The sequence below is a fragment of the Mauremys mutica genome, chromosome 2 (assembly GCF_020497125.1).
Source record: "Mauremys mutica isolate MM-2020 ecotype Southern chromosome 2, ASM2049712v1, whole genome shotgun sequence".
Classification (NCBI taxonomy): Eukaryota; Metazoa; Chordata; order Testudines; family Geoemydidae; genus Mauremys; species Mauremys mutica.
In genome coordinates this window covers 202,797,897-202,820,706 of record NC_059073.1, presented here as the reverse complement: position 1 = coordinate 202,820,706, position 22,810 = coordinate 202,797,897, and the positions used below count along the sequence as shown (strand labels likewise).

Genomic DNA, 22,810 nt, shown 5'->3' with positions numbered 1-22,810 from the left:
TGATATTCAGGGCTTTGTCTTATATAGGTGCCTATTTTACCCCCCACCCCAACCCCTTGTCACAATTTTTGACACTTGCTATATTGTCACCCTAAGTGCGAGCAACACACTTACAGGAGCAAACCATAGCAAGAACAAAAGTCTCTAACAGTAACATTCTTGCAGTTCTTGTTAGACTCCAGCCAAGGAATGTAAATGATGGTGTTGAATGGAGAGAGCCGTGTAGATGGGGAGAGGAAGTGACTCATTTAGGTAACCTCAAGTTAAGTGGTACTGGCTGTAGAAGATTTATTACATGGTGAGGTAGAGTTACTGCTGTTCAGTATGACAACTTTGACCTTGGCCTAGCACTGGGGTCAAATAGATTCCTTGGGTGTGTTTCAGAATCAGTGTTGATTATTATTACTGTTGTTTATTACTTATGTTACAGCAGCAACCTGAGATACTGTGCTGGATCTGGACCCTAGGGTGAAAACAAAGAGGCAAAGTCCTGCCTCATGCTGCTGACAGCCTAAAAAAAGGAGTGACCTCTCAAGCCTGTGGGAAAGGGAAACGTCAAAATCCCTTTATTTTTATTTTTTCCATATATTTTTACCATATCATTGTTTATGCACAAATCCACTGGTTTTTGTTTTCTCCTTGGTCACCCCTAAAGCTCAGTCATTGTGTGCTAGTAGATTTCTTGTACATCCTGTGGAATAAAAATCTTGCAGAGGAGAAGGTAGTGATGTTCCATATGAGACGAGGGGCCTGTTCCATGAGTATGTGACAGTATAGAAAAAAGCATGAATGCATTTTTTGGAGAATTGAATAGGCAAGTGGTGGACAAGAGCTGCTGATAGTGCAGGTAAAACTGTAGTTGTCTTTCTGTCATTCGCTTATCACTTGCCCAGGGAAGCTGCTGAGCCTCTCTTTCTCTTTTTCTTCATACAAGCATTCATCCACATTCCTCTAGTAACTCCTCTCAGTTTAGGGTATCACCTTTGTGAGGCAGGGACTTTGATAATCTATTGGCTTGGAAGGTGCAGTCATATCTATGGCTGGATAGAAATATCTGCTTCAGGAGAGTGTAACTTTTATATTACATCTCATCGAACAAACTGGTATCGCAGATTAAATATGAAACTGTTCTTTAGAACTGAATTTTGTGGTTTTATGAGCAGGCATCTGCTGGACTAATAAGCTCTTCCCAGGTAAAATGCTAATTAGAAACAGGAAAAAGGTTCAAGCTATTTACTCTAGCATTGTTATAACATATTTTACATTAGCAGTTTAGTTTCCAGTGCACTTGAGTAACTAACTGCACAAAGATTCAATTGTCATGTCAGCTGAAAATTTTGCTGCCCTGAGCGTTTAGCTGCCCTGTGCAACTACTTGATCTTGTTGTTTGGCAGAGACAGGTGGGATCTTACTGTTTGCAAAACATGTGCGAGCAACAGCTCTCTTGCTTTTATCTCTTGTTACAGAAACCAGTAAGGTGTTTTTGCATCTAGTTTTCATCATGAGAAACAGGATTAGGAGGTATCTGTGGTTTCTTGTATTTGAAAACCTGTTGCTGAGAACACAAAGTAGGTTTTTGTACAGAATGTGAATGGTTTTGTAATACTGTGTGATCCCAAGCGGCACAGTAATAGGTAGCCGCATCATTCTTGCTTATTTTCTTTACTGTCAGGACACAGATCGACTCGGAGAGCTGCTTCTCTACCTCAAACTTTCCCTTCTCAGAATCCTGGTCAAAGATGGGTTTTCCTGATGAAAAATAGAGAATCCGTTCCAGAGCTGCATCAGGTCTCTGTCGATACCAGTGTATATAAGCACTACTAAGGGTTATGCCAGAAACATGACAGTCAATTTGTGCAGTTTTATTTTCTGCCCTGGTGATGGATAGTTGAGATTGTACCAGTACTTGGGCCTCTCCATCTGCAGAGAAAAGAGACAAAAACCATTTAATCCGAAATTGAATGAACATGGAGGACCTCCAATCATTGCTCAATAACATGTCTGCATGGAGAAGCCTAGAGTGTAAAAAGCAACTTACAAGACCAAACTACTGAAGCAACAAGATAAACTTGCAATAGTAACATTCTCACTAGGCTATGATGAACCTGCTGCTGAGAAAGAAAGGAAAATGAATTCTGATCTCAGAAAAAGGGTGGGGTCATTTGAGTAGAGGAAGTGACTGATGAGCGATTTCAAGGCAATACAGATTTGCATTTACCTTAGATAAAAGTTCATAAGGCTACACTTTGAGATATGAACATCTACTAACCTTCCCTCATGCTATCCAGCAACTCTTCTGACTGCTGCCTTGTTTAGAACTTTTGAAAAAGAGTATCAGATGATTATTATAACAATGGTTGCAGCTATTGAAGTTCTCTGCACTCCCTTTTAAAAAAAACACAATCATCAGCAGATTTGATCAAGGAATAATACTCTCAGCATGAAAAAAGGCAACTAATAGAACTTTTTCAAGCAGTGATGAAAATAGATCACTAAGGGTCTGATGCCTTATTCAATGGGAAGTTCTTCAATTGATTTCAATGAGTTTTGGAATAAGCTCCAATTCCTGGGGAGAATTTACTCCAGAAATTTTTCATTCTGTCTTAACTCAGAGTCCCCTCAAGTTTATAGTTATGATATAATTACTGATTAGTTTTCCTTGACAACAATCTCTTAAATAAACGCATTGTCCTTGCACTTAATTTGACTCTTGCGTCATGCAGACTCAGAGGTGCCTCAGGGATTGTCTTTGTTTTCACCTAAATCAATAGAGTCCCATTGTTTCATAAGGGGTTTCGTATGCTGTTTGTGAATTCTGTTGCTATCTCCACCCTGTCTGTGAGTTTCCCTTTGAGTATCTGTTGGTGTCTATTCCTCCCACTCCACAAGAGCATGTAACTTTTATTGGGTGACCTTCATCTCTGTGCAGAGCCAGAACAAGGTCCTTACACTGTTTTAACCCCACGTAAGCCCTATTTTGAGGGTTTAAGTGGGAAGTAAGTGCTGTATAAACCTTGTCCTGGCCCCTCTACAGAGGGCTGAATTTAACCCATTAAACTTTACAATAAACTATTCTGAGAACTCCTTAAAATCTGTAACATTTGGAATATACTTTGCACGCTATCCAAAGAAACATAGCAACAAATATACCATATTTCAAAAGCATAGTGATTAGATATATAGATGGAGTGCTACCTGCACTATCCCTGTTTGTGTGTGTGTGTGTGTGGGGGGGGAATATACTTTTCTCCATCTACACAAACTTCTTATAACCTTTCTTTGAACAGAGCTAGCTGGGGAAAGGGAGTTACGGCCAGATCTCTAAAGGAATTCAGGTCACCCGGAGAAACTTGGTCTGAATTCCAAGGATTTAAAAATAATAGTTTGTACACAGGCAGCCATTTTCTAATCATGAGACCAGGAACGATCTCACAAAGAGGGCTGTACTGGACGTGGATGAATGTGGGTGTTTAAATGAGACTGAGCCTCCCTATGGATTTCTTGATGATGAGAATTGTCTGAGCTCTGCCTTGTTAATTAAGGGCTAACTTACCTCTGTCTCTTAGGTGATGTACAAGAGAGAGGAGGGTTTTGAGTAAGTTGGCTCACATGAATAGTCTCATTGACTGAACTCGGTTTATTCATGATAGATGGTGGTTTTCAGAATCAACTCCTCAGGTAGTCTGATACTAATCCATCTTCTGCTAGCTCAGTTATATTGAAACAAGAAAATTCAATTATGAGAATTCATTTTGCTGTGCACTTATTTTCATATACATTTATATCCTGTTAAATGGCCTTTTGGTAAAAATAAAATCAGAGAACTCTATAGATTTTTTTTTATCACTTTAGTTTATATAGATTATAGAAACATGCAGTTCTAGAATGGAAACACTGTAGTGAATGCTGTAAATATACAATATTCCCAACCAAACAATCTTGCCTCTGAAGAATCAATATCAGCCCTTTTCTTAGCATCTGAAGAGATCCTCTTTACGGAAGTTGTAGTTCAGTAGTTCCCCAGCAAAAGGGTGAGTGTGGGGTGTGTTGTGGATGTCTGGGGGCCTGATCCAAAGCTCATTGAAATGGCTGGGAGTTCTTCCCCTGACTTCACTGGGCTCTGGATGAAACTTGAAAAGGCCTATCCTGTAAGGTGCTGAACACCACCTTCCCCCATTACAGGCAACAGGAACTCACAAGACGATGGCCTTATGGCTTTAAATCCCAGCAACAGTAAAATGGAAATCCCATCCCTAATACTAAAATGTAGGAAAAGATTCTTCTGAGTGTACTTGGTTTTGTTTTTTTTTCATTTGTTGTTGTTTGTTGTTTACACAAAAGCACATTACAATAATGGTGAAGTAATTGGAATCCAAACCTGGTAGATGTTTAAACAGAAATTTGCTCGTTTCCTGTCTTGATGATGAAGCAGCTGAAAAGCGACACATCCTGTTTTGTTAAAAGGATGTTTGTGGTATAGGGAGGGAGGGAGGAAGGTGGGGAAATTTGCTGTATAAACTTTTTATTCTCAAGACATCTCATAGCTTCACAAAATAAGGTGTTAATGGTTCAATATTAATTCAGTAAAAAAGTCATCATTTTCTCCCTTCGCCATTTGCTCCATGTTACAGAAAGCAGCACATTCTGAAAACGGTAGACTTGAGAAATCTCAGCTGCTATTGCCCAGGTCGTCCATGTTCCAGATCTTGCTACATCCCTTTGAAAATTATGGATTTTTTTTTTGAGGAAAACAATGTGATAACTTTGCATTGAGGACTGGGTCATAACTTTTTTAAATATACATTATATAATTGCTGGTAGAATGGTCAAGAGACTAGAAGGGACCCAACTCAAGTATGAAATCTTATGACTTGACGGAATTCTGTACCTAAGTCTAAGAACTACTAAAAATGAACTGAGCACTTTGCTCATACAGAGCTTATCCTGTAAAGCACTAAGCCCTGGTCTACACTACGGGTTTAGCTCAAATTTAGCAGCATTAGGTTTGTTTAAGCCTGCACCCGTCCACACGCCCAAATCTGTTTTGTCGACTTAAAGAGCTTTTAAAATCAATTTCTGTACTCCTCCCCAGCCAAGGGTTTAGTGCTAAAATCAACCTTGCTAGGTCAAATTTGGGGTAGTGTGGATGCAATTCAACAGTATTGGCCTCCGGGAGCTATCCCAGAGTACTTCATTGTGACTGCTCTGGACAGCACTCCCAACTCAGATGCACTGGCCAGGTAGACAGGAAAAGCCTCAGGAACTTTTGAATTTCATTTCCTGTTTGGCCAGTGTGGCAAGCTGATCAGCACAGGCAGGGGTGGCTTTAGCTTTTTTGCCACCCCAAGCACAGCAGTCAGGCAGCCTTCAGCGGCTTATCTGCGGGAGGTCCCCGGTCCCGCAGATTCGGTGTACCCGCTGCCGAATTGCCGCTGAATCCAGCAGACCTCCCGCAGGCAAGCCCCCGAAGGCTGCTTGACTGCCGCCCTCACAGGGACCGGCAGGGCTCCCCCCGCAGCTTGCCGCCCCAGGCATGCGATTGGAGCGCTGGTGCCTGGAGCTGCCGCTGAGCACAGGTGACTGCAGCGCTCATCAGCACAGGTGACCATGGAGTCCCAGAATCGCAAAGTAGCTCCAGCATGGACTGAACAGGAGGTACTGAATCTGAACACTGTATGGGGAGAAGAAGCTGTGCAGGCAGAATGCCGTTCCAAAAGACGAAATGCCAATATATTTGCCAAAATCTTCAAGGGCATGATGGACAGAGGCTACAACAGGGACACACAGCAGTGCTGTGTGAAAGTTAAGGAGCTGAGGCAAGCCTAACAAAAAACAAAGGATGCAAACGGTTGCTCTGGGTCACAGCCCCATACATGCCAGTACTATGATGAGCTGCATGCAATTCTGGGGGTGGCCCCTGCCACTACCCCACCACTGTCTGTGGGCAACTGCAAGGGGGGAGTCTCATGCAACAGGGATGGGGAGATTGAAGATGAGGAGGAGGAGGTTGAGGATAGCGCACAGCAGGCAAGTGGAGAATCCCTTCTCCCTGGCAGCCAGGAACTATTCATCACCCTGGAGCCAATACCCTCCCAAAGCGGACTTCTGGACCATGAAGCCAGAGAAGGAACCTCTGGTGAATGTACCTTTGTAAATATAATACAGGGCTTAAAAGCAAGCGTGTTTAATGATTAAGTTACCACACCAAGCCAATAGCAAGTAGTCTGGAATCATTGCAGAACAAAACCTTGCAGCAAATGGGCCTGGGCTTTGGCTGTTTGCCTTTGGATGAAAATAAATCATCCCTGCTGTTAGCCACATAGTGGGGGGAGGCCTGTGCATGGCTGACTGGGATCTTTCCTGATACTAGCCATGCAGTGGGGTGGGGTGGGGTGGGGGGAAGGGGGTGTGTGAAGTGATTATCCCAGAGAATTGTGTGTGTGGGGGGGTTGGATTGTGCTGCACATTTCCCCTAAAACCATAGCCCATCCTTTTAAATGGCCAACCCAACAGGCTTTGCTTGGTATGGAAAAGGAGGGTGCTGCTGTTAGAAACCGTTTCCACATGTTATGAAGGTTGAAGAAGCCGAAACCCTTTTTCTTACCATGGCTGCCTGCAAGCCGAATTCTGTTGCCCAGCTGAGCCTGTGAGATGTCTCACACCAAACTGGCAGGCACTCAATATAAAACGCAAAATGCAACCTTGTAGCGAAAGCACGTGTGCTATGTAATGTGAATCACTTGATTCAGTGTGAAATAGTCTTCCCTTTATTTTCTAAAATGTATCTTTTAAATATTAGTCTCCCTTTTTTTCCCATCTGCAGCTGCAAATGTTTCTATTCTCCCCTATCATCTCTGTCCCAGAGGCTAGCACAGATTAGAAGGTGAAAAAAACACACTCATGATGAGATGTTCGCAGAGCTCATGCAGTCCTCTTGCACTGAAAGAGCTGAGCGGAATGCATGGAGGCAAACAATGGCAGAGTCCAGGAAAGTGTTAAATGAACGCGATGAGAAGAGGGAGTAGCATGCTAAGAGGAGGCAGGATGCAATGCTGAGGCTAATGGGGGAACAAACTGACATGCTCAGGCATCTGGTGGAGCACAGACCACTGCTGCAGCCCCTGTATAACCACCTGCCCTCCTCCCCAAGTTCCATATCCTCCTCACCCAGACACCCAAGAACGCGGGACATAGTGAGGGGGTGGGAAGGCTACGGGCACCCAACCATTCCACCCCAGAGGATTGCCCAAGCAACAGAAGGCTGGCATTCAATAAGTTTTGAACTGTAGTGTCCTTCCCTCATCCACCACCCCACTTGGTGCTTCCCTCCTCACCCACCCATCCCAGGCCTCCTTGCAAGTTTTCCCCCTATTTGTGTGATGAATTAATAAAGAATGCATGATTTTGAAACAATAATGACTTTATTGCCTCTGACAGTGGTGATCGAAGTGGGGAGGTTGGTTGCATTACAGGGAAGTAGAGTCAACCAAGGTGACAGGTTTTCATCAAGGAGAAACAGAACTGTCACACCGTAGCCTGGCCAGTCATGAAACTGGTTTTCAAAGCTTATCTGATGCATAGTGCATCCTGCTGTGCTCTTCTAACCGCCCTGGTGTTTGGCTGTGCGTAATCGGCCGCCAGGCAATTTGCCTCAACCTTCCACCCCACCATAAACATCTCCCCCTTACTCTCTCAGATATCGTGGAGCTCACAGCAAGCAGCAATAACAATGGGAATATTGGTTTTGCTGAGGTCTAACCGAGTCAGTAAACTGCATCAGCAAACTTTCAAACGTCCAAATGCACATCCTACCACCATTCTGCACTTGCTCAGCCTATAGCTGAACTGCTCCTTACTACTGTCCAGGGTGCCTGTGTATGGCTTCATGAGCCATGGCATTAAGGGGTAGGCTGGGTTCCCAAGGATAACTATAGGCATTTCAACATCCCCAATGGTAATTTTCTGGTCTGGGAAGTAAGTTCCTTCCTGTGGCTGTTCAAACAGACCAGAGTTCCTGAAGATGCAAGCGTCATGCACCTTTTGTAGCCATCCCATGTTGATGTTGGTGAAACGTCCCTTGCAGCACCATTGAAAAGTACCCCTTGTGGTTTATGTACTGGCTGCCAAGGTGGTCCAGTCCCAAGGTAGGGATATGCATTCTGTCTATCGCCCCACCACAGTTAGGGAACCCCATTGCAGCAAAACCATCCACTATGACCTGCACATTTCCCAGAGTCACTACCCTTAATAGAAGCAGCTCAGTGATTGCATTGGCTGCTTGGATCACAGCAGCTCCCACGGTAGATTTACCCACTCCAAATTGATTCCTGACTGACTGGTAGCTGTCTGGCATTGCAAGCTTCCAGAGGGCTATCACCACCTGCTTCTCAACTGTGGGGGCTGCTCTCATCTTGGTATTCTTGCACTTCAGCACAAGGGAAAGAAAGTCACAAAGTTCCATGAAAGTGCCCTTATGCATGTGAAAGTTTTGCAGCCACTGGAAATTATCCCAGACTTGCAACACTATGCAGTCCCACCAGTCTGTGCTTGTTTCCCGGGCCCAGAATCGGCATTCCACGGCATGAACCTGCCCCATTACCACCATGATGTCCAAATGGCCAGGGCCCGTGCTTTGAAAAAAGTCTGTGTCCATGTCCTATTGTGATCGCGCTGTCGTCACCTCCTCGCCTGCTTTTGCAGGTTCTGCACATACCGCAGGATAATGCACAAGGTATTTACAATGCTCACAGTAGCAGCGGTGAGCTGAGTGGGCTCCATGCTTGCCGTGGTATCAGGTGAGCTGGAAAGCAGAGTTGCAGCGAAAGTGGTGGAGGACGATGGTTAGCACCGCGCACATTTCCCAAGGAAGAACACACGTACCCAGGAGCCCATGAGAAAAAACATGGAGAAATTCACTATTGAGGCAATAGCAGCAGAGCAGAGTTGCAGCAGAAGCAGTGTATGACGATGGTTTGTAGACCTACTGCACCGTCTGCTGCCAGCAGCACCCAGGACACAACAGCGGCGGTGTCGGTGAGCTGTACGGGCTGCACACTTGCTGTGGTATGGTGTCTGTGCGGAAAAAAAGGCACAAAACTATTGTCTGCCGTTGCTTTCACAGAGAGAAGGGAGACTGACGATGTGTACCCAAAACCACCTGCGACAATGTTTTTGCCCCCATCAGGCATTGGGAGCTTAACCCAGAATTCCAATGGGCAGTGGAAACTGTGGGATAGTTACCCACAGTGCACTGCTCTGTAAGTCGATGCTAGCCACGGTAGTGAGGACGAACTCCGCCGACTTAATGCGCTTAGTGGAGACATATGCAATCGACTGCATAAAATTCATTTCTAAAAATCGACTTCTATAAAATAGGGTATATCTACACTACAAAATTAGGTCTAAGTAATGCTGGAAGTGCTGAAGTCTCTCACCTCTCATTAGTGCCTACAGATGATGATGATGAGAGCACCCACTACCTTTTGGAAATAGCTCAGTATCTTGCAGGATAGAGCACATTTCCTTTGGAGAGTTCCAAGTGCATTAATCAATCTTTAATGCAAGAAAAAGGAAACACCAAACATCTTCCGTACTGATGCAGAGGATGGCGTGAACAATACACTTACAAAACTTGCATACAATTCAAAACTGGGTTGAGTTGCAGACACCAGTGAAGACAGAGAAAATATGGAAAACTTAGAATATCAAGAAACCTTACTGACATTGATCTCAATCAGGCATGGAATCATCTCTCAAAGGAGATGATGGAAGCCCCATTTTGGGAGACCTTTAAAACTAGACTAGACAAAACACTAGAAAATACTTTGTAGGGAATAGTTCTGCATTGGCAGGATGATGGACTGGATGCTGTAATAGGTCTTTTCCATTTCAAACCTCTCTGATTTTATGAACCTTAACTACATATTAATGAATTGTTTAGAAATATATATGTAAGTACCACACTTCTTTAAATGTCCCACATTCATGATGTGTTGCGGACCAAATGGTTTCCTTAACATACATGCCAAGAACTTGAATGGATATTAATCTATATTGGACATTCTGAACAGTGTCTGTAAGTGACATACACATGAATGACTCTCTAAATTATATGTGAGTGAGTACCATATATAATCTATTGATATTAACCGGAGCCCCACACGTCCATCAACAATACAATAACCAGTTTCATTTGCTCATTTGTAATGATGATTAAAAGTTCTCAGTCAAAGAAAATTGATGGTGAAATGAGCTATCAGAGGACATGAGTGTGAACCAAAACCTATCCATTCTCAGGACAGTCTGGAATTCCTGGAACCTAGGATAAGGTATTCCATTTCCACTCTGCTGTAATGGACATGGCTAGAGGGAGGTACTGCATTACTGTGATCCCTAATTCCCACAATGGCTCCTTAGGGCCATTCCTAGCAGGACACAACTAAATGTGCTAAGTTGTAGTGGGAGCAAAACAAGCCACTAGCTGATCACAGCATTATGGAGGCACAGAGATGGCATCCAGCCACCTTTGTCACCAAGCTCAGTCTTGCAATGAGTGCAGTGCAGATGGATGTGAGGATTGGGCCCTTTCCCATGGGAAGGAAGCCCCCCCAAGATTTCCTGTGTCCTTCTCATATTTAGAATGAAGAGCTTGTAAGCTATAAATTTTGCTGCTGTTCTTGTCTTAACTCCTTGAGCATGGCACACGTGTGCACTCAGAGGAGCCAAGTTCGTTATTTTACGTATGGCCACTGAAACTGAATAGAAAACTCCTGTATTCTGTGTACACTACAGCTCCAGCCATGGACATGTGCTGAAAATTCCCAGGGGAGATGCAAACTGATGTTTGTTCTGACTTAGAAAATGTCTTCCCCCTCACCTTCCCTATTCAGTTTACCCCCCACTCCATCCCCAGTTATTTATTGTCCCCACCCCATTCTCCCTCATTCTCTCACTCCCCAGTGTCTCTGGTCACCCATTGCTTTGTGAAGTTAAATGGGCAGTGACTGTTCAATCACTTGTTCTGCCTTTAGAGATGGAGCCAGCACTGGGAGGCAGTCACAGGATGTCAGCTTTGTGCCACCCACTAGGTAAACTCCCACTTCCCTGGCTCAGGCAAATCCCTACATGACTTGGACTGGCCGAACGGGAGTTTACACTGGCCGCGGCTTTGTGGGACTGAAACTATGCCTGTTCTGTAGGCTAGTGTGCATGGGAGGGGCGCAGGACTCAGCCTGCTCTGCTGCAGCAGTAATATGAGTGTTGAGCACCACACACAGAGCTGTGGTGGTTTTTGTGCAGGGTTGCAGGAAGCTTGTGGCACTGTGTAAAATCCCAAGTGGCACAGTAATAGCGGCCGCTATCTCTCTCTTCCAGCTTGTACACCAACAAGTTAGAGATGCTTTGTGTCCCATAGGCTAAGAATTTATCACTGGAGAAGCCTGCCTCTCGCTTTAAGTCTGACCCAGAGAGAGTGAGGTACAGCAGCCTCTGTGGGGACTCTCCAGGTCGGGCTCGGTACCAGTGGATGTAGGTAGAGTCTGATGCACCAAACACCTTGCAAGTGAATGTGGCAGAACTGCCTTGAAGTGGCTGCTTTGTGACCGAGATCTGCTCCTGCTCCAGCTGAATGGCCCACAGAACAGCTGGAAGGGAAAAAGAGAGAAAGCTACCATGAGGAGACAGCACCTAGATACATTCCCCTCTTCAAAGAGCAGTAACACACACATGACCTTGCAACCTGTAAGTTCTTGAGGAATGTACATGGGTTTAATTATCTATTGCCTTGCAGCTGGTATAGCTATTTATGTAAATGCAAGGGCAAAATGGGTAAAGCTGCTATCTCTAGTGTGAGTGAACGATCAATTTCTATTTACACCTGGGCAAAGATGGTGGGAATGATTACGCAAGGTACAGGGCAGTGAAGAATCAGATCCTTTATCTGTGAGGAATCATGCAGCATTATGGATCATGATTTCTCCATTTCAGTACACTAGTTTTATTTCAGTGCAATGCCATTGGCTTCATTGGGATTGCACCATCATCAAGTTGTTACACTGGACTCGAGATTCAGGCCCATGTTGTATTTTTTGTTAACAATAAATACCGAATAAAATCACTAACTACAGTTAATGTGTCCAGTAAACTTACCAGGGAAGAAACAAGCAAAGAGAGCTTCCAGACAACCCACCATCTCTCCTTAACTTGCAGCACCTTTTAAGGAAGGAAAGTTATTAAGTTAATGATGCTCAATTTTATCAAAAGAAAAATACTGTTACCCAGTCCTAACTGAATAAAGCAAGAAATGAGGATATTGCTGCTACTCTTATTGTACTGGCTGGTTTCCTGTTGGGTTGGGGGGTGGGGGGAAGAGGAGAAGTGTGTGTGTGTGAGAGAGAGAGAGAGAGAGAGAGAGCACCACTAACCATTATAGTTTCTTAGGTCCAGGGTCTAATTCAGTGTTTAGGATGATTTCAATGGAAATTAGGAGACTAAATACTTGTGAGAATTTCGGTGTTAGTGCATTCTCCTTCCATAGAAGGAGAGATCCATGTAGCAAATTGTAGTTCACTCTCCCACCATTAATGCCTTGTTTTAAGGCACTAGATTAGGACTCGGGAGGTCTGAACTCAATTCACAGCAATGCCACCACTGCTATTGTTACACCCCAATGGCCCCCTCCCTGACCAGGGCTGGCACCAGGCACCAGCAAATGAAGCAGGTGCTTGGGGCGGCCAATGGAAAGGGGCGGCACGTCTGGGTCTTCAATGGTGGGTCCCTCAGTCCCTCTTGGAGAAAAGGACCGGCTGCCGAATTGCCACCGAAGAATTAAGCCGCTCATGGCAGCTTTTTTTTTTTTTTCCTTCTCCCCCTTCACCGCTTGGGATGTAAAAAAGCTGGAGCTGGCCCTGGCCCTGTCCCTGACCATAGGCAAGTTACCAGGACCATGATTTTCAGAAGTGCAGAGTACCACTGCTTCTGGCGAGTTCTGCTGGAGGGAGAAGTGCTCAGCTCTTCTTGAAAATATGGCCTGTCCTCCATCTGTAAAATGAGAACTATTGTTTCTTTTTACGTCTTGTCTAGTTAGACTATAACCTCTTACAGGCTGGGACCATCTCTCAGTGTGGTCTAGAGCATCTAGCACAGTGGGTCCCCTCTCAGTTGGGGCCTGTAGGCCCTAAATCCATGCAAATAATCATTTTACTATTCTAGTGGAAACCAAAGTTCCTAATCAGGATTAGGGTCCCACTGTCCTAGGTGCTGGTCAGATGTGCAAAAAGGCCTGGCTCCTGCCCCAAACAATTTACCATCTAATAAGAAAGTTATATCCCTCTCTCTCCATCCTTCATATGGAATCAGATAAACCTGAATACATCATTTGTAAAATTCTCTTAGAGCAGGGAGTATTTTAATCACATGATTATACATTTCCTAGCACAAAGAGATCTCCATCAGTTTGGGTGCTACCTCAATAGAAATAATATTACTATATTTGCATTTTAAAAATGTAACTAGATAAAAAAATTCCTGTTGCAATTAAAAGAAACAACTGCAAGCACTTGGGTGTTCAACAGATACATATGCAAAGAAAGAGAAGCAAATTAAGCTTCATAGAAACTGGGAGATGCAAAAAGCAGAACCAACTTTAATGCTCTCTTAGTACTGTCAGAGTCCACATTACCGTGTTCAGTGCTCAGATACCCTGGTGATGGACATTTTAGGAATACCTTACTCAGACAGTTTGCTACTTACATAGATTAGATCAAAAATAGCTCCAATATTGAGAATAGAGTAAGATCAGTGAATTACCAATGTAACATAAAATGGATGTGCAGCCAACCTGCTCATTAGGGATTTGATAAGTAGCAAGAAAGCTCCCCATGTCTTCCTGGAAATGTCAATGCCCTTCTCTTGTTTGGTTTGAAGAGCTGGAAAGTTGTCAGGAATTGTACTGCTTCTCTTGCATTATACACACTCAGAGAAGCCCTCAATGGATTAATGTGCAGTAAAGTTTGTTCTGTTACGTTTCGTTGTCTACCCTCGACAGCTGCTGCCATGGCCACAGAATTCCTGCATCCTGTGTCTACTAGTGCAGAGGTTCTCAACCTTTTTTTTCTTCCTGAGCGCACCCCCCCCCCCGCCCTCCATGCAAAAAAACCTCCACGGCCCTCTTGTGCCACAACAACTAGGTTTCTGCATATAAAAGCCAGAATCTGCATTAGGGGATAGCAAGCAGTGCAATTGCCTGGGCGCCATACCATAGGGCCTCCCAGGAAGCCAAGTTTCTCAGGCTTTGGCTTCAGTCCCAGGTGGAAGGGGTCAGAGCTCCAGGCTTCAGCCCCATGTGGTGGGACTTCAGCTTTCTGTCCTGGGCCCCAGCGAGTATAACATTGGCCCTTCTTGGCCGACCCCCTGAAAACTGCTTGAGGCCCCACAGGGATCCCCAGCCTGCTGGTTGAGAACAACCGTACTAGTGCACCCACCATTGCTGAGTGTGAAACTGGGGCAAAACTGGTTCTAAGGCCTTGTCTGTGTTAGTGTAATGCCATGTCCCAGTGTGGGTTGTTGGAAGCAGGGATTGAAAGCATGAGCTCAAAGAGCCAGCAGTCCAAGGCTGCAGCAGGCTATTCAGTCTCTTTCTGTTGCCCAACCATCACTAACAGGAGATAAGAGCATCACGCTGAGGGGATTCAATCAGCACCTTTCTGTACCTTGAAATGTTGCAGATCCAGGTATGGTGACAACAATAGGAGAGCTAGAGCACAGTGGATGCAGGTGTTTTTACACTCTGTGATTTAGAGCTGGTTTGAATAGAGTTAAACAGTGTGGCAGCAAAAACTCCTGCACCCTGGTTAGTGCTTCAGTCATTGCTAAAAATTCTCAGTGGACATGAATTAACTGACTTGCTCATGTGAGCAAACTAGAAATGCTCTTCCCTTGTCTTCCCCATTCACCTACCCTAAATCCTCTGCAGTCTTTTATCCTCCCCACTCTGTTGTCCCTTATTCTCTCTCCTCCACCCACCATCATTCTCAAGTCATCTATGAAATAGTCACAACTCATGTCAAACACCACAAGACAATTGTTTGTTCTGCCTTTAGAGATGGAGCCGGTGTTGCTAGGAAGACGCTGGGGAAGTGGGCCCAGTGCCACACACTAGGAAAGCTCCTCCTCCCAGTTCCTGGGATGAAGGGGCAACAGCATGGGTGAGTGGAGCTGGGGCAGGAGTCAGTCTGCTGTATTGGCTACGGTATGTGTTTGAGAGGCCTTCTGCCCTATAGATAAGGTTGCCAGGCATTTGGTTTTCAACTGGAACACCCAGTCCAAAAGGGACCCAGGTGGCTCCGGTCAGCAATGCTGACCAGGCCGTTAAAAGTCCGGTCGGTGGCACAGCAGGGCTAAGGCAGGCTCCCTGCTTGCCCTGGCCCCACAAGGCTCCCGGCAGCAGCCAGCATCTCCCTATGGCACCTAGTCGCAGGGATGGCCACAGGGGTTTTGTGCGCTGCCTCCACCCCGAGCTCCGGCTCCGCAGCTCCCATTGGCCAGGAGTCCCCCTTTGGCTAGGAGCTAGACATGTTGGCCTCATCTGAGTGCCATGCTGAGCCAAGGTAGGCAGGGAGCCTGCTTTAGCCTGCTGCACCCCTGCCCCAGGCCTGAACCCCCTCCTACACCTCAAACTCCTCATCTCTGGCCCCACCCTAGAGCCTGCACCCCTAGCCAGATGAAAGTGAATGAGGGTGGGGGACAGCGAACCATGAAAGGAGTGGGGATGGAGTGAGCACGGGGGTGGGGCTTCAGAAGGGATGGGAAATTGGTGTTTGGTTTTGTGTGATTAGAAAGTTGGTGTTAGGGCTGCCAATCTATAGAGTGGGCTGCGGATGGGGCTCACTCAGCTCTGCTGCAGCAGTAATGTGAGAGCGGAGCCCAGCCCCCTCTAGGCTGTGGTGTGTGTGGTTTTGTTGATGGGGTTTTTGTGCAGGGCTGCAGGAGGTTTATGGCACTGTGTATAATCCCATGCAGCACAGTAATAGTGGCCGCTGTCTGCATTTTCCAGCTTGTGCAACAACAGTTTGCAGATGCTACGGTCTTTAAAATAGGCAGAGACTTTTTCGCTGGAGAAGCCGGTGTCCCAGCTTTGAGGCTTGGAGTAAGAAAGGTAGAGCAGCCTTTGCGGTGCCCCTCCGGCTGGGGCTCGGTACCAGTGTATATAGGTAGAGCCCGACCCGCCAGACACCTTGCAGGTGAATTCAGCACTGCTGCTCACACGCTGCTCCTTTGTGATGGAGATTGGCACCTGCTCCAGGTGAATGGCCCACAGCACAGCTGGAAGGCAAAAGGAGGATAAGGAGCAATGAGGAAATTCAAATGGCTGCTAGAAATAATCCATCTACATGGAGCAGTAATGTCACCCTATGCAGAGTCCATGCTGCTTAGACTGAAGGGACACTGGGGTTGCTTCTCCGCTGCCTTTCACCTTGTATGTTCATTTAGAAGTGTGCATAGTGAGGGAGACGTGTGTAATTTCAGCCACAGGTGTGAGTGAGGACAATTCTGATCTCAGGGTTTGTTCCCCCCCCTTGCACAGATGTCAGTGACTTCGCAAGGGGCAGGAAAGTGGAGAATTGGGCCCATTGTCTTTGGATTATCTGTAAAGCTCCATACACACTCAGGGGTACTGAGACGCCAGTCTTACTCCATTACTTTCACTAGGGTTGCCCTGGAATAAAACTGTTGTAACTCTGGGGATCCAAGCCCACAATGCTGCATAAATAACCACAAATAATAAACAGAACTGAGTTCAACAAACTTACATGGCAAGAGGCAAGCGAAGAGAATTTCCAGGAACCCCACCATGTCTCCTGGAATTGCTCTGGCTCCTGAGAAGAAATAAAAGCACAAGAAGTCAATGCTGCTCAGTCTTGAGTGACAGATACTCAAATGCTGAAAGAAAAAGGTGGGAGCAGGCTGCCCAGCCCTGAGCAGAAGAGATGAAGTGCTGCTGTTCTCATTGTATCAAAGAGCTTCCAATGTATTTAAGAGTGTGAGAGGGGACACGTGTCAGCCCAGTGTGTGAGTCACTAACCAGAAGCAAACTCCTCACTGCACTAGAGAACTACCAAAAAAAAAAAAAAAGGCAGTACTTGTGGCACCTTAGAGACTAACAAATTTATTTGAGCATAAGCTTTCATGGGCTACAGCTCACTTCCTTGGATGCATAGAATGGAACATATAGTGAGGAGATTGTATATGTGTGTGTATATATACACACACACACAGAATCGAACATATAGTAAGGAGATATATATACATACAGAGAACATGAAAAGGTGGGAGTTGCCCAACTCCCACCTTTTCATGTTCTCTGTATGTATATATATCTCCTCACTATATGTTCCATTCTTTGCATCCGATGAAGTGGGCTGTAGCCCATGAAAGCTTATGCTCAAATAACTTTGTTAGTCTCTAAGGTGCCACAAGTACTCCTGTTCTTTTTGCAGATACAGACTAACACGGCTGCTACTCTGAAACCTAGAGAACTACACAGTCATACGTCTTGATTAGTTGAAGCGTACAAACTTTAAATAGTTAATGTTAAAAAAAATCTTAGTAAAACTGGGGAAGGGCCAAACCACATCTGACTCTCAAAAACTCCACACCAGAACCCTCCATTGCAAAAAGGCAGGAGGTGCTGACATTGGAAATAAAACACAAACTCATCCCTTCTTGGGAAAATCACTGCCTGCTCACATGTTTCCTTTTTTCTTTTCTTTCTTTTTTTTTTAAATGAAATGTAAGACAAAGGTCGTGTTAACTTCCTGTCATGGAACCTTTTATAAGAATAGGAGCCTATGCCCCATGCTGAAAGTATTTCTGTGCCTAACTCCAGTTAATTTCACTTCATGTTAGACACCCATAAACCTGGAAGATGTGGGCATCCTTGTCAAATTCCTATTTGAGTACTTCCATTCCGTTCACTTAAACTTCCCCCTGGAGTTTCAGTTGGATACGGTTTAATCCTCGCTTCCTCTCCAAGCTGTTGTGTACACTCATTACATTTCATCCCTGAGACAGCTGCATTACAATATAGACAGGCTTGGAAGGATTAGATTTTTATTGTATGTTGGTAGCTATTAATTGCAGAATAGTTAAGGGGAGAGAGTATGGTTTGATTTCTGGTGTATGTTTTAATATGCATATGTGATTCCCAAGGTGGTTTGCTATAATGTGTGATACGGTGCACTGAGTAATCTACTTTATATTTGCCTGCAGGTCTCAATAGCCAATTACTGTACATGCAACACTGGTTTTGCTTCTATCATTTCACTTAATTTGCTCTGTGTATCTGCATAGATGACCCCTTCCTGTATGATAATAAACATTGCACACAGTTCCTGCTTGAAGACTGAACAAAGTAACAGCTCAGGTTAGCTAGATACAAATTCAAGCTTCTGGTACCCCCTCATGGCGATAAACGAGTAAAACTCTTGGGTATCAATTTGAATAGGCTAGTACTGAAATATGAAGGGAGGGGGTTTCTCTAACTGTAGCTGACAATTTTCTGTGACATTACATTGTATCAATCACTCTTTCTTCAGTGATTTAAAAAAACAACACATAGATGATGTGATTTTTAGTGCACAGTTCATGCCAGGAAAGTACATGAAGAATGAAGTTTGTAATTCCAGTTTTGGAAAAATGCTGTAGCAGGATAGGGGAGATCCCATTGTGAAATATGCACAGACCATTATAGGCCAAATGATGATTGCCTTTACAGAAGTGTGAGACCACTGCTGGCTGTGGCATTGCCTGTATGTAACTGGTGTCAGAATTTGGCATAATTCTAATAAGCTGGTGATTCTACTATATGTCCAACAGTGATATTCCTATAGCTGACATTCTTGAGGCCAGATTCTGCCCTTTATTACACCACATGTTCAAGAAAGAGATGTAATATTAAGCAGAATTTGGCCCACTGTTCCATGGCCCCCAGGGGTCTTCCAACTGCTGGGGATTGCGGGGCCCAGGGTGCTCCTGCCATGCCTACTTTCTCCCAGGAGCTTCCTCATCAGCCAAAGTGGGGAGGAGGTGGTGGTGGCAGCGCAGATCTGCCATGCTGGTGCTTTGCTACCCAGGGGTAGTTCTTACACAAGGGGAATCCTCAAAGCCTGCTATGCCACCAGAATGGTGTGAAGTGATGCAGTGGGTCCTCTTGTGTGTGGAATTGCTGATCATCATCTTTTGTAGTCATTGCTCCTGTGAGCTGTGAAGCCAAGGCAAGGCTGTCGCCTTATTCAGGGATCACAGCTCTGCTTTGAAGGAACAGCAGGTCTTCAGCATTATTACTATTTTTCAGGCAAACTCAATGTATTTCAGGGGCTGGGGGAGCAGAGCTGGTGCCACAGCAATAACTACTTCACCAGCCCTCAGAGCCTCACTCCTCCATGACAGAATTATTCATTTCCACCTGGGCAATACAGCTCTCTCCAACCTATGACGGTTCCACTGTCCATGGTCTCCAAACCCCTCTGTAGTTCTCTGCATCACTAGTTCTTGGTGTTTGTGGATGGACTGAAACTGTGTGCACTTCTACCTGTTAACCCTTTCATTGGTGCTGTTAGAACTGCCTAGGAACTTTGTTTCACCAGGATTTCTCATGCTTCGAATCCAGACATACAGTATTATTTCCTTCCAGAATGACTTGAGCTTTGTAGAATTTGCATTCATTGGAACTGCATCCCCTTTAATCACAGAAAACCTTCTATATAGTGCAGGGGTGGCCAACTTGTGGTTTTGGATCCACATGCGGCGCTTCAGAAGTTAATATGAGGATCCTTGTATAGGCACCGACTCCAGGGCTGGAGCTACAGGTGCCAACTTTCCAATGTGCTGGGGGGCACTTGCTGCTCAACCCCTGTCTCTGCCACAGGCTCTGCCCCCCTCAACCTCTTCCTACCCCCTCCTCTGATCTTGCCATACCCTTGATCCTCTCCCCCCCCTCCCCAAACCTCCTGCATGCAATGAAATAGCTGATCAGGAGGTGTGGGGAGGGAGGGGGAGGCACTGATCTGCAGGACTGCTGGTGGGGCGGAGGCATTGGGAGCAGGTGGGAGGGAGATGATGGGGGGCTGCTGACATATTACTGTGGCTCTTTGGCAATGCACATTGGTAAATTCTGGCTCCTTCTCAGGCTCAAGTTATCCACCCCTGATATATATATGTGTGTGTGTGTGTGTGTGTTTCTCACTCATTCTTCCCTTTCAGTGATTTAAACTATTGGCTTCTTGCCAAATTAAGGAGAGACAGGCTTATTTTAAATGCCACTGACCAGCAGGTGCACACAACAAGAATCCACGGTGTGTCTGAATGATGTCTGGATATGGGTAATTATTTTAAGACCTGTACATTTGGGACGACAGAGTCCAAATACCCAGAAGACCTTTACCATGTTCATTTGAATCTGGGTTGAGAATTTGTTACAGCCTACAATTCCTGTCACTGCTTCTTTGTTTCAAATTAAGTTTGATTTTTAAATTCATTGTTCCATGTAACTAAAGCAAAAATTTATATGTTGCAAGAACACAGACTAAGGAGTGTTCATTTTGCATAATACACTACTCCTTGCTTATTTGCATCAAGTCCATTCCAATCATTTTGACTTCCATAAGCAGCTAAACTGGTTGCCCATGTGACCAGCAGAGTGCATAGCAGAGCTTGCACAGTGAATGGTGCTGGTTATAATCTTGTTAATGCCTGATTTACAAACTTAACTTTAGTTGTATTCAGTCCTCATAATCACATGGGTCTATTGGGTTTTTTTCTATTCCATGCAACAATGTGGCTTTATTAAGCAACAATTTATTGTCATCCTTGATTGATTGGATTATCCAGCAATACTTGCTTAGAGAAATCAAAATCGATACTGGTGTGTTTTAAATACAAATGATTTGGTTCTTGGGCTTTTGATGAACTTAACCAGTGAAAAGCCAAACCCTTCCCCAAGTGTATGGTGTAAATAGCTGGGTTGTGTGCTGTGGCCGTGTGAGGGTCAAGGAATCCTCTTCTTATTCAAACACTGGGGAAGCACTGGAGCTATGGGGAAGGAGTGGAATTGCTCCTGTGACTCCCTGATTTCTGGTGTGTGGGTGGTTTTTGGGATGTGGTGTGTGAAAGTCAGAGAGGTTGGGAGTTTTAAATGTGGGAAAGGGAAGTTAAGAGTTTTGCAATTAGTTCTAAACACAGTAAGACCTCTGGTCATCCTTCACTCTTGCAGTAGTGAGTCCTGAAGTCTAGGTCCAGCTCCTGTGAAATGTCTGTCTCTCATACAAGCCTCCTCTTGTTCTGGTGGAATGTAGCTATCATGACAGGTCACTTTTGCAGAAAGAGGCAAGTTCTGAAGTAGGCAGAGCAAATCCAATTCAGCACTTTGAATATCAGGCCAGAGACTTTAAACAACTCTTGGTGACATCCTGCTGTGACCTAGGAACCTCTTGGTGCCACCTGGCAGAGGGCACAGGTGGTTATAGGAATCCTCTGGGTGTGATGTCTACATAATAGTGCACCAAAGGGTGGCATGTGGGGGCTCTACGGTAGAGGGGTGAGGTGAGAGACATGGAGACCAGTTTGGTCCAAGGGGAAAGGCACTGACAGATGGCTCATGGTGAAATAGAGTGGGTGGGATAGGCTGGGCTGTGGCATGTGAAGAGTGTTTCAGAAGGGGTGCGGCAGCCACCTTGTGGATGAGGAGTTAGAGTGTGCGGTGGGGGACCCCAGGTTTGGGCAGAATGGGGCAGGGGAACTCTGGGTTTAGCAGGGGAGCCTCAGTTGGCAAAACGGCTGAGCAAGCCCGGCTGCTGGGGACAGGCAGAGGTCACTCCTTCTGGCAGCTTCCTGTTTCACCATGGGGAGAGATGGATGGCTGGGGAGGGGACCATGTGGAGCCTGCAGTGGGGTGAATGTGGCTCCTAGCACAGACAGCAGGGATGGGAGGGGGAAATAGGACAGGTCAATGCCCTGGGGAGGGTCCTCTGATGTTGCCCCCACTGCAAAACAGCACACTGACACCACACTGCCAGCCACCAAGATGGAGTGGACATCTCACTGCACAGGGGGTGGCCCTAGATATTCCCCACTGCAAAATAGCAACTTGCCAGCCTCATCCCCATTGTCTGTCTGCAAGCCAGATGCTGAGGAAAGGAAGAGGAAACCTTCCAGTTGTGCCTCTGCTGCTCCCCTGACCCCAGCACCTTCCTCCCCCCAAAATCCCTCTCTTCCAGACCCTGCCCCCGCCACACACTCTCCTAGCAGGCAGGACAAATGGGTGGGGCTGTGAGATTTGGAGCTGCATTGAAGGGCCGGGGTTGGAAGGGGAGAGGAAAGATGCAGTTTGGGGGAGGGCAATGTCCTTACATGCCCCCCAATCTCCACTCCTGTCAGTGGATCACCTTGGACTGTATTGTGGCCCACCCTCAGGAACCTCTGATCTAAAGGATCACTGTACTCCCCGCGCCTCTGGGCTGCAGAGCCAATGTGAACTTTTTGTGGGGTGTTGGGAGGAGAGTTCTGGAGCCTGGGTATAGAACTGAGCAGGGTTGCTAGCGGAGGGGATTGTGCAGATATATTTAGAATTAATAAGGGAACCTGTCCCTCCTGTACAATGAATTACTTTCATCTCTCACTATTATCCTAATCATCTCAAAACCCACCCTCAAATCCTTACACGCTCTTATAAAACCCCAAAGAGACAATAGCTTTCCTCCAAGAAACTCATTTATCTACTAATAGTGCTCACCACCACCCTGAGTATGGCTCCCTC

The 22,810-nt window shown here is 45.5% G+C and overlaps 1 long non-coding RNA gene and 1 gene segment (V, D, J or C); one reads left to right on the top strand and one right to left on the bottom strand.

The window, feature by feature from the left end:
- LOC123362979 overlaps positions 1-3,243 on the top strand; it is a 45,104-nt gene extending 41,861 nt beyond the window's left edge. Inside the window, exon 4 of the long non-coding RNA XR_006576666.1 lies at positions 1,673-3,243. This is a non-coding gene — a long non-coding RNA (uncharacterized LOC123362979). The remainder of the gene's footprint in view (positions 1-1,672) is intronic.
- A 7,725-nt stretch (positions 3,244-10,968) lies between these two features.
- Positions 10,969-22,810, bottom strand: part of LOC123362977 — a 43,810-nt gene continuing 31,968 nt past the window's right edge. Inside the window, 1 exon segment of the V gene segment in view lies at positions 10,969-11,642. Within this exon segment, the coding sequence occupies positions 11,227-11,642 (416 nt within the window).